An 18,240-nucleotide genomic window follows, 5' to 3' on the forward strand; every position below is an offset into this window, starting at 1 on the left:
TAGAAGATAAATTATTTATCTCCTTGAGGAAAGTCTTGGTAACATTTTCTACAGCAAATTATTGTGAATTCTGTTTTATCACAGTTCTTTTACACATACTAAACTATTACTTATTTGTGACACTACTATGAACTAATCATTTTTATGACCCAGATCTGGTTTGTTTCTACACAGATCTTGTCTTATTTTATGACATGTTTACGCCATAATACACTGACTTTCTTAACGTCATGCTCTACTATGAAATTCTTATGATTTGCTATGCAGTGACTTTATGACATGTGATACAATCACTTTTCTGATACTTTACGCTGAATTCTTATGACATTATATATACTACGACATACTCGACTATGAAAACGCATTGTGACAAAACATGAATTGTAAATGTACTACAATATGACATTTTTGTGATGTATTGCACTTTTTATGACATATTTCCTATCATACTATACTATAACTTTATGAAATGTTTTATGACGTACTATGCTTCATGACATCTTTTAAAACATACTATAAGTTATTTTTAATGACATTCTCCACCATACTTCTTTTGATATGCTTTCCTATGACTTCATGACATCATTTTTGTTTTGACAGATTATACTATGACAAACTATACTTTTTGTTGACATGATAAACTATCAGCCAGATCTAAATCCACCATGATCTGGTCCTATTCTGACATTTTTTACGACATTACACATTTGCAGACGACACAACCGGCATCGGCCTCTTCCCGGACAGTCTGTTGATCAGCTGGTCCTGTGGTGTGATCAGAACACTTTGAAGATGACAGTGGCCTTCAGGAGCCCCACATATGATAAATTATACTCTTGTTTTTTCTATGACATACAATACTATGACTTTTTTCTAATTTCTACAACACTATAATATGACTTTTTATGACATACTATACTATGACTACTCTTGACTTATTTTGACATACTATAGGTTGTTTTTGCAGTATGTTTTGGGACATTATTCATCTGAACTGCGCCGTCCAATAAGTTTTGTAGCATGAGGCTGAATCTGAGCTGATAGTATAGCCCGATGCATCTCAGAACTCATCCTGCTGCTTCTATCAGCTGTGACATCATCAATAAACTCCAGTGACCCAGTTCCATTGGCAGCCATACATGCCCATCCAAAGCACTGGCTCCACCATGTTAGACAGATGATGTGGTTTGCTTTCCTTCTCCACACTTTTTCTCTTCCCATCATTCTGGTACAAGTTCATCTGTCCAAAGAATCTGGTTCCCAAACTGGTCAGTGATGTTTTCTGTTAAAGTCTAATGAGGCCTTCCTGTTCTTCAGAGTCACCAGAGGTTTGCACCTTGTTGTGAAGCTTCTGTATTTAGATTCATGAAGGCGTCTCTTGATTGTAGACTTCAACAATGGCACGCCTACCTCCTCCAGAGTGTTCTTGACAACAGTAGATGTTATGAAGGGTTTTTCTTCACCAAGGAAAGAATTCTGCGATCATCTACTTCTGGACCTTTTGGTGTTGGTGAGCTTGCCAGTGCATTCCTTCTTTTTAAAAAGGCACATAACTGTTTATTTGGCCGATCCTAATGTCGCTGCTATCTGACTGATGTTTGTTCAGTATTTTTAGCCTAACAATGGCCTCCTTCACTTGCATTGACACCTTTTTTGGTCCGCATGCTGTGAGTTCCAAGGACCAGCTACCAAATGCAAATTCAACATTTTGAATGAACTCCAGACCTTTGTTCAGACCTCCAGATCTGCATACTTTCTCATGAAATAGTGAGCGTACAGGTCACACCTGGCCATAAAACCATTTGTCAGACAATTGTCCAATTACTTTTGAGCTTCTGAAAATGTGATGGACTGTGTAAAAAATGGCCGTAATTCCTAAACGGTTAATGTGATTTTTTTATTATATCCACTGAATTAAAGCTGAAAGTCTACACTTCAACCACATATTGATTACGTCATTTCAAATCCACTGGAGTCGTGTAAAGAGGCAAAATTAGAAAAGTTGTGTCAGTGTAGTATGTTAAAAAATACTATGTCAGAGTAAGTAAAAAAAAATCAACATGATGTACTATAGTATGCTATCACTATTTATGACATATTTGTTACATTTTTAATGTTTTTTGATGTACTATGCTATGACTTCTTATGACATAGCTTTCTCTATAGCATACCTTACTCTGAATTACTTTATACTGATATACTTTACCATGACATACTATGTCATAACATTTTATTATGATTTTTTTTATACTATTCTTGCAATTACTTTTTTATGACATATTTATGACATAGTATATCATGATATTTTATGTTTTCATGAGATACTACAATATGCTTTTTATATAGTATACTATCACATTTTCATGGCATACTAAATAAGACTTTTACATTATTTTTTGGGGCATTCTATACAATAACATTTTTAAGTATGACTTTTTCATGACTTTTATATTGCATACAATGCTATTATTTCTATATAATTGCAGAAATATTCACCCTCTGTGTGTTGATATTTTAAGACAAAGGGCTGCTTTGGTTTGTTGTTATTTGTGTCAGAACAGCTGGAGACTTAGTTTTATCCCATTCTTTTATGCAAACTGCAGAAGTTTAGTCAAGCTACACGGTGACCATGAGTACAAAACAAATTTGAAGTCCTGCCAAATGTTCTGGATTTGCTTGAGGTCTTGACCCGGACTCAACCACTCTAGGATTTAACAATGTTTTTTTTCCATGTAGCTATTTATATTTGGGCTCATTTTCATGCTGGGGAATACATTTCCTCAGCCACAGTTGTCTTGCAGACTGCAGCAGGGCTTCCTTTACTGCATTGATTTTCTCCTCTATCTTCACAAGGTTAATAGGGACTGCTGCCAAGAAGCGTCCCCGAAGCAGGATGATGCCACCACCAGGCTTCATGATGGAGATGATGGGTTTCTGGTGATTTGCTTTCGGCAAAAATGTAATGTTCATGTAGTGCAAGAAAAGCTACATTTTGGATGCTATTGCTGGACAATTGCGTATGAATGTTTAGTATCAAAAAAGGCCTCATTATATCCTCTGTGACGTGATATAAAACCTGAAGTCCAAGAATGGTAAATACTCTGTCTGCTTTTATAAAAATATAATTTTAAGCGCAAATTGTATCTTCTCAGCCTGTAAATGACTGAAGAAGATCTGGGATTAATTCCACATGTTCCTGGTCTCATGTTTGGTCAGCTCTAACCTGGTGGACTGCTGCTGTAGAGATGAAAGCGCAGGTCCTGTGGGCTGTTTTGTCCACATGGAACCATGCAGAGCAGGGCAGGATCTGCAGCTGACACGTGCCCTGACCCCGACTACTGCTGGGGAGAGCAAGTAGTATATGGGCTGGGCTGAGACTGAATATTTGTCTTTCTCAACCATGTGTAGTTTGACACACTTAGTTTTCAGGGTCTTAAAGCTATATTAACACAGCAAATTGAGCTGTACTTTGTTTTGTGCCACATGCACAAGACATCAATCTGTTAATTCCAAATGAGCAATCAACAGAGGATTAGGGCAATACATCACATGGCAGAGATCTTTATAAGAATCTCAATTCTCCTTTTTTTAATCTCCTCAAATCTCCCACCACCCCTCCTGTGAGCCACATGTGCCCTCCCAATCCTCCACACAGCCCTTTGGCTGTATACACCTCACAGCCAGAGCACATTATGCACAGATACTGTAAAGCATAGATTCGTGCAGCTGCTGTGTGTCAGCACATTCTGCTACCGCGAGACCACCTTGAGAGCTATTGTGAAGTAGGAAACAGATAAATGTTATAGAACCTTTGAGACGGATAACCAAACAATACTTTTGCCTTTTCGTCACGTATACAGTACTACATAAGAGTTATTTTTTTTAAGCTGGTGATCTAGACTCAGGAGGAACATGCCAAAGCTTTGAACTAAATTTTTTCGACAACCAAAAATCTTCATTAAGACACGATTACTTGAGGGCGAGAGCTAATCCGCCTCCTTAAATCCACTTGAGTTCACGAGGCAGTAATGAAACGGCAGCAACCTATTTCTTTCTATTTAGATCCTGTTATTTGGGGGGATTTTCAGCAGCCAGAGCCCTCGACAGCGCTGAGAGCCCTGACGTCAATGCAGCTGCCTCCCAGGACTGTGTTATTTATAATGAAAGGAGTCAAGCAAAGCCCCCACACAGCACGCACATGCATGTGCACGAACGCACGCACGCACGCATGCACGCACGCACAAACGCCCACGCAACACACAGTGAGGTCAGATGCTCTCAAGGTGACAAATGACATCAGTCAGGGCCCACTCATCTCCCTTAAGTCACTTCAGCTCCCCTTCCTCTCTTTATTCTGTCATATTTCAGTGATGCAGCAAAGGTGTATAAACCATATCAAATGTCTGGAGATCAAATCGGAGCAAACATGAAGATCGCTCAAGTGAGTGACTCTTTGGCTTTGCTGTAACATCCAGCCCAGAGCCCACAGGCACTACTGGGTCATCTGTACTGGGATTCTAGACTCTGTCCATCTGCTGGCCACTATGTACTCAGAGATACAAGACTGCGCGAAACAATGGGGGTCAAATACCTACGGGTGCAGTATGACCTTCAACAAAGAGATGATTTCACATATAAGTAAACACACACCATGCAGAGCTACAGCATTTACGGCTGCCTGTATGTTTAGGCTTTGCAGTGTAAATGTTTTTTTGTTGTTCGTGTGTATTACATGGCTGGATATCACAGAAAAGACCCACCTCATTACAAAACTACTTTTTTCAACTCCATATTAAGAGCCGAGCATTTGTCTCAAAGCTTTTTTTTTTTTTTTTTTCCCCAATCAATTTACTTGTGTTTTTTTTTGTGTGTGCAGCAGCTCTACTCCCGAACAGGGCTGTGATCTCCTGCTCTAAAAAAGACGCAGTAGGATGTTGTCATCCACCCTTCTTTTGTAGTCATGGCAACCATTGTCATTGCAGAATACATTGGGCTGACGAGTGAACGGGCCCGCTCTGACATTGTGATGTTTTACTGAAAGAAAGAGAAGATTACCACCGTCTGTCCTCGTATCAGCTGCCGCTGCCCCCCCCCCCAAATAGTCTGCCAGACAGCCAGCTGAAGGTCTCCATGGCAGACAATGGCACTGAATGCGTGCTATAAATAACTGGAAAATGCTATCTTTTAGGGAAATATTCTGCTCTGTGGCACTTTTCAAATATGTGTCGACATATCCCTTTACCTGTTATCTGGTTTCATCTGGCGTTTCTCTCATACCAAAGCAGGTGTAGAGCTCATGGCTGGATCCCCAGACAAAGCCGCCGTCTTGCAGCTCTTTTCACTTTGCATTAAAAGGCAACAGATGCAAAATGTGAGGCTACATCGAGAAGTCTGACCAGTGCGAGTGTGACACCTATTCAGAATGATCAGTTTGGCTCAGCATGTTGTGAAAACGTCTGATTCATAGAGTGAGAACTTGGTTCCTATGAACAGACTGACCGCCCCCCCCCCCCACCCCACCTCACCTCTGGTGGTGCATTAGTGGGATTAGCTGTTCTCTGTCTGAGGGGGCTGATTGGATTGACGTGTTCTCTCTACATGATCCTTTCTAACAGGGACTCTGCTGTGAAACAGCATTGAGAAGTTATTTTCCAGCATATTGTGCTCTGGATGTATTTACAGTCTGCAGTCTTTTCCTCAGATGTTGAAACGGAGGTCAACCAATCAGAGCTCGGCTAGGGACAGGCCCCCCTTTTCCTATCAGAAAAAATGGTGTTTGATGTAGTTTGATAAATATTGACAAGCGAGTGCCATGGCGATGAACTAAACAATGACGTCACATCAGTGATCTAAAGCAGCGGTCAGGGCTTAGGGTGCTCATCAGTGGGGATGAATTATTCAGCCCCTTGTCCTGCTTGTACACACCGAGTCCAAAGAGTTTCTCCACAGGGCAGCTGAGGATCACATCTGGGTGTACAAAAGAAAGCATTGGTTTGTTTAGTGATTGATGCGTGTATAGTTAAGTGTGATTATTTTTAGATTTATCACAGGAAGGTCCACATACAGTATTTAAAAGGGGCGTTACAGCTTAATAATAATAAAAAACCTTGTTTGTGCTAGTAGTTTAGTCATAACCATAACTTTTTTTATGACATACAATACTATGACTTTCTGAATGGCATTTTTTATGGCATACTTTACTATGGCATTTTTTTTAATGACATAGATTGTGATTAAAACAAATTACTTTAAGACTACATTTTCTGTATGATATCTTTATGGCATACTACACATTTTTGTTAATGGTATACTGTAACCTTTTCAATGACACTTTTTAAAGGAATACTATACTATGATATTGCTAATGGGATACTAGATTATGGTATTTTTTTTTAATGGCACATCTGTCACCTCTATAGTTGTGACTGGAAATATGCAACACATTTGTGACGGCATTAACCCCGTCAACAAACACTTTATTTGCTAATCAAAGTCTAGCTTTAGAAAATACAAATATTCAAACGATGCAACAGAACCAGTCCTTAAGCTCCTGCTGGATCGTCCGCCTCGGGAGCTTTTAGTTCCGGTCTGACTCAACAGTTTATATGAAGCACTTGGTGCGATTTATTTTTCCAGGTCATTAAGCAACGCCTACACCATGCAACCCTGGGGCGCTGTGAGACGGCTGCAGTTTGTAGTTAGGGGACAATTGGGTTACGTGGGGAAGATAGCAGAGCGAGTGTGGAAGAAAATACTTAAGTGTCAGCTCTGTAGCCGCGTTTCAATAACCAGCATGAACACAAAAGCACCATTTGAAAGTATTGTCACAACACACTGACGCACAAAAGAAAAAACACCCACCTACCAAATATATGTTCAATAAACCTTTTTTAATCTCAACAGCAAGTTAGCTTATGTGTGGTCAACATCAATGAAGGTAAATATAAAAGTGGGTTTCTATCGATAGATTGATGCTTTTGTTTTATCAGCAGGAGGTGAAATTATGATACTTGGAAACCCATCCACTAGAATCTTCATGACTTGAGTCTTCAACTAGAGAAATATTGCTATAATACTTTATAATGGCATACACTGATTGACCAACAAGAACAAAGCACTGTAGAGAAGCGGCCGAAGAAGCTCCAAAACTCCACACGGTGGGTCGTACAGGGAGACTTCTGAGGGACTTTGGTTTTGTACCTTTTTGTAAAACCCGGCTCTACTTATTTTCTGAAAAAAAGAAATAAGAAAATAAAATGATAAAAAAGGGTTCAACCAGAAATAATAGTGCTATTTAAAATCTTAATTTAGATTGAAAATACGGAAAAGTAAAAGGCACACTGAACACTTTTTCACGTTCCACACAAAATTCACCTTTGGGTGCACCGAAGAGTCACTACACCACTAATTTGTACAAAGAACGCCCGTCGTAAACTGACAAGCGTTTCTCTTTCTTGGATTAAAATCAGCAACAATCAGATAGAAGTATTACTGTGTCTGGTCTTTCTTTGAAAGAAATTTGTTTTGTGTCCATTATTGGTGGGGAAGCGAGAGGAGAAAGGTGCTTCCTACAGATTCCAGTTTGTTTCATCTGCCAGGAAACAGCAGCGAGATACAACCCCCCTTTTTTTTCCCGCCTCCTCCTCTCTCGCTACATCTCTTCTTCCCCTTGTTGTCAAAGTGCTCCAGTAATCAACCTCCACAGATCATCCTGTAGCTGCTCTAGCCTGACCATTGACTAAATGAAAGCAAATCATCATCAAAATATTCACTTAAAGGCAAAATCCACCCCGTGATGCTCCTACACCATCATGTGCTGACTAATGTTCTTCCTCACACTCGAGCTCCTTCTCTTTCTAAAGGGACATGTTCAACATGACCCAGAAACTAGGTCTGAGCTCATTCCTGTCAATAAACGGTGGGTGCATGACCATATAAGCACATCAATCATTCATAAATCTATGGGCGGAACAATTAACACAACCACAGGACCTGATCAGCAACATGTCTTGTGGCTGCGCTGCACTCTGGTCTATCGAGGCCATTGTTGGTACCTCTGTCCTCTTGACTGTTCAACGTCGGAGCTCAAAAGGTGCGGATCCCGACATCAAAACTTGGTGTTTTATTGATAGACGAGTTATATGCGAGAAATATTCTACTAAAAATAATAATTAGATTAAAAACTGTGCATTGCCAACAGTGTTACTCTGTTGTAAACATAGGCAGACTTAAAATCTTCAGCAATGAATTTCATAATCAGCATATATTTTACGTCTTTTTAAAATGTTTCTAAATAAGCCTAACAATGATTTCGGACTGTTGGTCAACTTCAGGGTGGATTTTTCCTTTAAGTCTCGCACAGGACTTAACAACAGTTGGTCCACATTTTCCAGCCGTCATTTAAGACCGTTCGCTCTAAAGTCTTCTAGTCAAACCACATCTGTACTGTAGAGTCTGATTGTGAACTCTACAAAGTCTGCTCAGTCCAGTCTACAGACCGTCTTGTTTTGAAGGCTAATCTGACAAACGCTCGAAGAGTTTAACCCAAGATCAGAGAGGTCAGGCAGTTTGGCAGATGGTCACAGTCCAATAATCTCGTCGTAACATCCCGACGTTCGCTGTCCCGTTGTTCCGTTGTTCGTCTGTCAGAGGAGATACATCTGTGCGCTTCAAGTAGATTGAACACAGTCAAAGTGCTGTTGCGGATTCACCGGTCAGTCAAAAAGCGGTGGTGTGCATGTAGTCAAAATCCAGTGTCAGGTAACTGATGTTCTGTTGGTCTTCATCTCACGGACGCCGCGATGTCAGAGAGAGAAACATTCTTTCATGGAGACTAACGCAGGAATCGTTAAGGGGCCGTTCCACCGTCATTAACATGATTAATAACACAACACAGAGTCATGACTGGAGCACTGAGGATGTAAACCAGAATTATTCTAAAAGCTACGACTGTGCACTGAGGGGGAAAGCACAGTTTGTTATTTTTGAAAGGAGACGTCAATACAGTGTTTGTCTTTTCTTCGACAAATGTCATGAATGCAGAAAAAGTTGCACTATGAATTGTGCAAACAGACATAATCACACTCACTCTCCGTCTCCAGGCTTTGTCCCTGCACTTCCAGGCCGAGTGAGGGGAAGATCAAGTCCTGGTTACATCATCAGCTCAAGTGATGTCACACTGCCGACGACTCAGGTCCCCGGGAACCAATCAGAGTTGGCTGTACAGGTGGGGCTTCCATCCACAACCCCTCAACATTAAGGATTAATATTGCTTCAGTATTGCCACAGAAATAGAATAATATTGACTGTCTAAAAACACCACAACTTCCAAACACAGGTTAAACTACATCAGCCCTCATTTATCAGGCAAACGCATGACCCACAATTCAACTGTGAAAGAGACGTGTGGCCACCTGGGAAAGCAGCTCAGTAGTGTAAGAAATAAATCAGGATCAGTAGTTACTATTATTTATGTCACGTGGCCCACACAAAAGCCTGCAGCTACAGAGTTGTGTTTTATATATTATTTTCATTCATCAATTAACTAAAAAGAAAAACCAGCTTGGGTCGAGTTTAGCGCTGCTCAACAAACGGTGCTTGACTCCCCAATCTGGTGCTTCATGGTTAGGGTATTTGTTAAGGCAGATGACAAACAAAGGTTACCTGTCGTATATGTTAGTGTTAAAAGCTCATAAATATCGCCATCACATTAAACACTTGAATTTGAGGTGATATCATTGGTACCATGATAAATGAGGGCCATTTTTCTGTTGTTCAGTTGGTTTTTTTTATCTACTGAAATGATTAAAAAAAAATAAATCCACAGAGAACAAATCTCAAGTGTTTTGAGAACCAGTCTGTTGATGTAGATGGTGTCCTATTTTAAATACAAAAAAACCACTGCCAGCCATTGTCCTTATGGTTGCCTGACAGTCGGTCCTAAATTAGTTCACTTCCGAACCCCTTTCTTGGTGAAATGCTGCACTCTGACAGCACCTCCCCAATCTTCACAGGTGTGACAACGTGCATGACGACAGCAGCCTCGCCAAGTTAGTACGGCGAAGCTCACATCGTGCCACACATGGGACCTGCTCCTGCCTCACAGAGCTGGTGAGAACAAGAACAGAGGAGGAAATGGAGGAAAGGAAGAGGGCGATTGCGGATTGCGGTAGAATGGTTGTCTGAGATTTATCACAACTAAGAAATGAAGTTTGTATGAGTCGTACAGAAATGAACACTTTTCCTTCCCTGTTGCTACGCATGTGGCCTCCACTTATATCTCCATTCACTCTACTCTTGTTGCTGCGAAGGTTCTCATTGCTTAATACTGCTTTCTACCCCTTCAGCTGGCTTTAGTTGACCAGTACGAAGCCATGCTGGGAGTCCACGGTCTCCATCATCTCGCTGTCCAGGAGAGAGCCCTGCAGGTCAGGCAGGCCCAGGCCGTCTGACCGGCCCGGACCAGCCAAAATCCCAGCCACAGCTCCGGCCACTCCTGGAGCAGGCGGGGGCAACAGGGCGGGGTCCAGTGGGAACTCGTAATGATCTTGGTGGAGACCCTCATTGGAAGGCCCCAAGGCCTGCTGCTCACAGCCTGCAAGGTAGCTGAAGCCCAGGCTGCTGGCAGAGGCTTCGTGAGGCAGGGGATGGTGGAGCTGGTGGTGGAGGTGAGATCCAGGAGGCAGGTGTTGGGTGTAGTGGTGGTGGCTCATGTAGGGATCATAAACCAGGCCCTCGCCCGGTTCCATCAAGGGGCTCATGCTATGGGGGTGGCTGAAGTGAGGCGAGGCCTGAGGACTGCCCTGCTGCTGGGGCTGAGGCTGGTGGGCAGCTGACATGGGGGGGCCCTGAGGGGAACTTTGAGACGCCGCCGGGTCCAGAGCAGGGCCTCCTGTCGGGTAGGATCCTTCAGCTATTTGCATCTGGTTGAAGTACACCGGCAGCCCCATGCCTTGCGACTGCTGCAGGTACATCCTCTTCTGGTGCAGTCTGTGGGGAGCGCAGTAGATCCCACTTAGATCAAGACAACACTTTGAATCAACACAAGGACGAACAAAAAGCTTGCAGAAAACGTTGAATTCAAAAATGGTGGTTTCTGTCTGGTATAATCGATGTCAATTCAAATAGGCCCGTTTTGCTCACTGACAGTTGGAGAAACAGTCAACCAATCAGAGCTTAGTAGATGGCATTAAGAATGGGGACACCTGCTTCCTACATTGCCAGCTTGCCACAAAACTACATTCAAGAAAAATAGCAACACAAACATGGTGAAAGGCATGGATGAGATTGACACAGCTGTACAGAAACGACAACTCTTAAATTGAGATGTTTTTTTTTTTGATCAATGTGAAAAGCATTGACAGCTGCTACTAACTGCTACCCAAGGGGCAAGTGCTGTGAAACCAAGCTAACGCAGTTAGCAAGTGCCAAAAACTGCAGTTCTTCAAATGGCCACTTGAGGCCAGCCCCAAAGGCGAGTCAATCCCCATTGACCTCCGTGTTTAAATGCCCAAATATACAGCAGAAATAAACATATTTACAGCAGAGTACAAAAGCGGTTTTGGTTTATATAGCTAATCTCCCCGTTCCTGTCAACTGTACAGGGGATGGATTTTTTTTATAACTCACAAAACAAAATGTCATTTCATTCTGATCAGGCAAGGTAAGTGTAGCTCTGCTCTGACACTTGCTGTAGTTTCATTCCTAGGTGTTTAAACAAGTGCAGCTCTGTCAGTGGAGTGCAATCTACAACCAACTTGAATTATTTGCATTTAAGCAAATTCTTTTTTTGCCCTGAATACAATCTTTCAGCAGTGAAACGTCACCGCAGCTAAATGAACAAAAGAGAAAAGTACTGAGAAGGAGATGTGTGGAGCAGACATGTACAGTGTTGTTTACCTGTGCTCCTGCAGCTGTTGCTCTAAACTTCGAGTGTCCTGACAGAAAAGCTGGCAGCTAGCAGGACTGTTTGCTAAGACGTTGGCCTTTGGGGCAGAAGAGAGATTGGGACTGATGACTGTGTTCAGGATAAGTACCATGGTGACAATTGTTAAACCGTTTCATTGTTGTTGCATCATGGCAGATCCCAGAACCATTTCATTTCCAAATGATATCACTGAATGTTTTTCAAAACAGCCGTTTGGCTTAAGTGAGAAAGACAGGTGAGTGAAGTTGGCGTTCGACTGTACCTGTAGTCTATGAGTGAGGTACTGTGTCTCTAAACTCTGTCTGCGGGACAGGAGAGGCGGCTGCGGCCCACCTTGGTATAAAGCTAGGCCCTCCTGCTGCTTGGACGCCTCACCCTTCAATCAAAAACATAAAGCATTAGAACACGGGACGTTTATGTTCATGTACACACACATGCATGTGGACACACTTATCCCAGATACCCTCTCTATAAAGCTGTGTCAGGGTCTGGGTGCTTCATCATGTGGTCTAACTGGATTACCCGTGTTGTCTCCCGACCAAATGCCTGTGTGGTGTCTGATCAGCCAGATGCCTTTCTCTAAATGGCATGAACCACAGGGATTACACAGTAGTTAAATGAAATGAAAGCAAATTAAAAGGATGATGGCGCCAGATCATCATAACCAACAAAGAGCGGCGTTATTGCATTATGGGAGATGGACAAAAGGAAAACAGCTAGATATGGTCTGCTTCTACCATTGATTTGGTGTTTTTTACAGGAAAGAGTAGAAATGTTTCCTCAAATGGTTCCTCTTGCTGCATTTCTGTGTGCGCATCATTTAGTGCATGTGTGCCTGTCTTTGTGTGTGATTGCAGCTTGGGCCTATTGAGTGCCAGTCACTACTATTGGTAAGTCTGACTGACTTCAACAATGGCTGCATTCACTTTGGCCTAGGCTCCAGGCCACAGGGGGACAGGAGACAGTAAACAAGCCATAGTTGGCTGCCTCTCTTGGGGTTATACAACAGCCTGGGTGCCTGTTTTTTTTCTGGGCAACACAGGGTGAGGATAGTAGAGGCACTGAAGCCGACTGATACCGGGTTTGGGAAGAGAAAGATTTTGAGTGTGTGTTTTTGTATGATTATTCATTAAGACTGACCTCCAGGAGGTTGTGCAAGTGGTGCTGTGGTCCCAGGGGGCCCATGGAGGCCCCTTCCCCGGACCCCATCTGCTCCACCAGCATCTGCACTTTGTTCAGCTCCAGGATGCCTTTGGTCCTCGCCAAGTTCTGGAGGTGCTGCCTAAACGCAACCAGACCTAAGAGCATAATCAAATCCCCACAATACAAAGTCAGTTTGGATTCTTGCAGCTGATCAATAGTCACCTCTCTCTTCATAATAGGACATCTGCTGCTCGATCCTCTCAGGGATTCAGCACTTCTCATCGCCCCTCCTGACAATGTGGTCGGATGTACGTCATGAGCCACTGTGGGTGTGTGTGTGTGTTTGTGTGTGTGTGCACATGTGACAGGTTTTTGTGTGCGCGCAACAGCAAGTGGCTCTGATAAGAGCCATCCAGTGGTGACGAGCTCTTACTGTGAACGATAGGACCTGACTCACCATGATGGTGGGAGTTATTTAAAACCAGTAGTCAGCAGTCTGACGCAAAAAGAATCCACTGCGTCAACACTCTCAAAAGAGGATTACTGAAAAATAAATATATAAATAACCACCAATACCAAGTGAGAGTGCAGGCTGTCAATGTAGTGTTCGGGAAATAACATTTTGAATCTTTAATAATAGTTTCTACTTGGCTTAAGCACAGGTGATTCACAACCAGCAGGCACAGAGTAAGGTAGCTGTAAAGGAACACATGGTAGATAGAGGTTGTTTAACATTCACTCTTATATTTTGGCTCTTTCTCTGATGTGGAGTGAAGACAAATCCTGCCAGCCACAGACTGACATTTTCCTTTCTCAAATCTTTTTATTGATTTTTACCACAGACGGAAACTTTGAAGAGAAAGAAAAGCACAACAGAGGACAAGCATAATAGAGGGAGAGGGAGTGAAAAAGAGAAGGATGGATAGAGAGAGAGAGAAAGGGGGAAGAGAGTGAGATATGTGGGCTGAAACCTTCAAAAATATCCGTCCGTGATTCATAACGTGAATCATCACCGTCATAGTCATCGAGACACTGGAGAGGAAAAGAGAAGGGAGGAGAGAGGAAGAAGAGACGGGGGGAAAAACAAGTGTGTGAAAGAGAGGGGGAGCTAATGAGAGAGAGGGAATATATGTATATATATCTACAGTATATATAGATATATATACACAGTATGCGTGTGTAGAAAGGTGTGAGGGTGCAGCTGCAGCGGTGGTGTTGCGTCTGTGTCCTGAGAATCACGGCTCTTCCTCTTGACTGGTGCTCCGTGGATCCAACAGCCTCAGACATATGCACATTGACACTTCATAAATCAAACTCGCTGCAGCTCGTAGTGACTGGGCTTTAAGAAAACGTGTCAGATCTGGCACCTCATTGAAACTTAGCGTATATACGGCTGATCGGTGATTTCAAAGCATTTCTCTCAACCTGTCTTGTTCACTTCCACTTTAGACAGTGATTGTTTTATGTGTCCCAGAATATCTTTCTGCAAAACAGGAAGAGCACATGAGGAAATCTGTGTCTGCTGCATCTGTGTCTGCCTACTTCAAAATGACTGACAGCGTGCTTCTACTCCTCCAACATTGTCTGATACTTAACATCTGGACCCATGGCAAACATTTGATCCATCTATTCTATTGTATCTATTAAAACTGCACATTTGGTTGCGTTTGACTAGGGTCCCCTAGGACCTCAAACCACTGGTATTTAAAATGATCATTTAAAAAAAAAAAAAAAGCACCAATCAAAACAGCAACAGAAAACACTGACATTAAGTCATTAGGAACACATCAATTGACAGTCATGAAAAATTGGAATTGGAGAAGTGAAGAATGGAAGGATATAGAGGAAGGAATTAACAATGGTGGTTCTGACCTTGGGTGAGAGAGGTGTCGGAGGCACGGCGTCCTTCTCTGAAGCTGATTGGGGAGCGATTGTGCGCCTCCCTGTGCTGAGAAGTCAGGACAGCCATTGCTGGGTTGGCGGGCCGAGCGCTCAAGAAAGGCGTCAGGGTAATGCCGGGGGCGGAGCTGTTGGCCGGTACCACTTCACTGAGGGATGGGGAATCGTCCAACAGGCCGAGGTCACTTTGCATGGAGCCCATGTCGTAGCCCATGTCCGAGTCCATGCTGCCCATGGAGGGGTTGTGGCCTATAGCAAATAATATACCTGGGGGACAAAATGGTTTTCATCAAAACAGCTTCGTTTTAGCATTAGACGCATGTGATGGACCCTAAACGTGTGTATTTGATCAGGTGACATCAAACCTTGGTTCGAAGGCCCCGGCTGATTGGTCACCTCAGAGAGGGTGTGTCGCCGCTGGCCAAACCGTGCAGTTTGATAGGCTGAGAGCAGGTGGGGCGGCTCATCCTCCGTGTCGGGCTCCTCGGTCTCGATGCCCTCATCAATCGACGTCTCCATCATGTTGCTGGGCGACGAGGTGGAGGACTTGCGGAGGACAGTGTGGGGGGGCAAGGGGTCCAGCAGACAGCCGTTCACCTAGACGAGGGGCAGTGATGAGAAGGGACAGAAAGACAGATTCAAAATTGACTGAAGAAAACAGCTCCAAGCTAAAGGAATCCGACACCGTTGGTCGAATCTTAAACAAACACGCACAAAGGCGACCACCATACTGAGAACGAGGGCTCCATTAGTTACTCTCCTCCCTCTGTTGTCTGTTACAGCATGCAGGCCTGTGTGTGTTGCTGTATTGGTAGAGGGTGGGGATAAAGGAATGCAGGGAGTGAGCTTTGACTGAAAGGGCTGTGTGACTGACACACATGGACATAAATTCACGCACACGCGCACACACAGACACAGACAAAGATAATCTGCATGAGTGGCCACAGTAACCGGAAAGCCTGGTGTTGGTCTAGAAAGAGCAACTTTGCCCAATTCTCCATCTGTTTTCTGTAGTGTGCTGCGATAGGAATGCTGTTACTCAATCGACACGCACACACGCACACACACGACTTTGAGAAATAGACCAAGAGAAGGGGTGGGGGTCATAAGGGGAAAGTGAGGTTAGAGGATGAAGAAGTGCAGAGAGAAGAAGCTGAATGTAGAGTAAAAAGAAAGCCAAAAACTAAAAAAGAAAAGATGAGCTGTTGGGCTAATGGGTAGGAGGTCACAGCGGTGAGATCGCTCAAGCAATGCATAAGCTTCCTGTCCATGTGTGTTCACTCAGCTTCGCATTAGGTCATATCATCATCACAGCACCGCTTACATAACCAAGCTCCATTTACGCAGATAACGCACACTCTGTCTCTGTTCTGCTTACAACACACACACACACACACGCGCACACACACACACACACACACATAAATAACGTACACATCACTCTTTAATGGAGCCAGGAGAGGAGATGGGATGGAAAATAAATGTTGAAGAATGACAGTGCATCTATTTGTGTACGCGTGTGTGAGGCCGTCAAATCAGACCACTGGTGTCTGTGTTCTGTAATTGTTGGTCAGCTCAACAACAGGCCTGAAGGAAAAGGTTGCTGGTTGGCACAAATAAAAAGAGAAAGAGTGAGAGATCACTGTGTGTGTGTGCGCGTGTCTAGAAGCCATGCAGGACAGGCAGCTGTCCTGTCTGATGTGAGTGCTGGCTGAGTTCTTACATAAGAGAACAAGTCAGCTGCTCTCTGGCAGGTTGAGAGGGCAACCCAGCGCTCGAAACCTCAAAGGAGTAGACACACAGACACACATTTCTGATTCGTTGTAAGTGGGAATGCTTATCAAAGTGTATCACGGTCACGCTCACAGGGATACTTTTTCTGGACATACTTGAAAGTTGAAAATGACCATAATAACGGCATTATTCAAGAAGTCTAATGTGAGTGAGTTGAGGACAAACACACAATCAAAAAGACCCCCTGAAACCTCCGGCTGTGTTCACTGGTATTGGACTTACTTTGGGTGTGTTGACATCCTCCACCAGGAAATTCTGCTCCAGGAGACATGCAGTCTGGGGGAAGGTGAAGGCATCGGAGGAGGTTTGGGGCACAGCAGGGGAGCGCAACAGACGAACACCCTGCGGAAGCAAACCCACCTGGGCTGAACCACTGTTCGGCTGCAGAGACGGAGAAAACGGAGACTTTGATATTACTTCTAAAAAAAAAAAACCTGCTTCAATTCATGGCCAATACTTAACAACACCCTTGATAATATTGTAATTACGACTAAATCTAGCCGCTGTTAATTTGACTCTGTAAGGAGACAAAAAAAAAAGATCCTAGATGGTGAAGGAAGTGAATTGAGATTGCAAAGTGTTGCTGAGAAAAGACAGTGTGCAAAGAAAAGAAAATAATGAATAATGTAACTGAGGGGGACACATTGAGATCAAGGCAGATGAAAACAGAACCTGGCTGGATAAATAAATGAATGGGTCGTGTCTGTCCGTTTATTTGTTCGCGGGTGCAGGTGTGAATAATACGGCTTTGATCAGGGAGGCGCGGATGGTAATCTCTGCACACCTTATTCAGAACCCCCCTCTTCGCCTACCTTGACGACAGTCTGTTCGGCGATGGTGCTGGGCCGGCGCTGGCGAGCGTCAAGTCGCTGTTCAACGGGGAAGCTGCAGCGATGGGCCTTGAGCCGCTCCACCAGCAGGTAGTAGATAGCAGCAAAGTGGTTGTAGCTTTTGTTCTGAAGAGACTGAAGTATGACAGACAACATAAATGGCGGTGTCTTTAATTGACGTTATTACCGAACCACACCTTCCATTGTGGAGTACTTACATTTGAAAGCTCTTGAAATATACTGAGAAAATACTTCATTTCACTTTGCCTGTGTGAAATTAGCAGCCAAAGAGCAGAGTATAGATAAGAAATACAATACACAGACTGTATTAAAAGATACAGCACATTGAATGTACTACATTTGTACTACAAATTACAGCCTCTTCGTCACAATGCCACATAAATACTGTTGGAAGGGGTGGATAGATTTTAATATATAATTTAATATGTATATCTATGTATACAAAATCATTTTGGTAACTCAGTAATGAATTACAATGCAGGCAAATGTCTGGGGCACCCAACTACTATATATCTATAGATAGATATCTATAGAGATATATATAGATTATCTATCTATCTATCTATATCTATATATATATACACACACACACACACACACACACACACACACACACACACACACACA

The 18,240-nt window shown here is 43.1% G+C and overlaps 1 protein-coding gene across 2 annotated transcripts in view; it reads right to left on the reverse strand.

Moving 5' to 3' along the window:
• Positions 1-6,871: 6,871 nt before the first annotated feature.
• The window catches only part of sik2b (salt-inducible kinase 2b), a 42,422-nt gene continuing 31,053 nt past the window's right edge, over positions 6,872-18,240 (reverse strand). Inside the window, exons 8-15 of one of the 2 annotated variants that reach the window (XM_031860481.1) lie at positions 17,575-17,727; positions 16,985-17,143; positions 15,334-15,565; positions 14,942-15,235; positions 13,067-13,224; positions 12,189-12,302; positions 11,899-11,984; positions 6,872-10,989 (exon numbers count right to left, since the gene is read on the reverse strand). In XM_031860481.1, coding sequence (XP_031716341.1) covers positions 10,353-10,989; positions 11,899-11,984; positions 12,189-12,302; positions 13,067-13,224; positions 14,942-15,235; positions 15,334-15,565; positions 16,985-17,143; positions 17,575-17,727 — 1,833 coding nt within the window. In that variant the 3' untranslated portion in view covers positions 6,872-10,352. Of the gene's footprint in view, positions 11,014-11,898; positions 11,985-12,188; positions 12,303-13,066; positions 13,225-14,941; positions 15,236-15,333; positions 15,566-16,984; positions 17,144-17,574; positions 17,728-18,240 lie in introns of both variants that reach the window. The other variant, XM_031860480.1, reaches the window with a different exon arrangement.

The sequence above is a fragment of the Anarrhichthys ocellatus genome, unplaced genomic scaffold (genome assembly GCF_004355925.1).
Source record: "Anarrhichthys ocellatus isolate YVR2014 unplaced genomic scaffold, GSC_Weel_1.0 scaffold24, whole genome shotgun sequence".
Lineage (NCBI taxonomy): Eukaryota > Metazoa > Chordata > Actinopteri > Perciformes > Anarhichadidae > Anarrhichthys > Anarrhichthys ocellatus.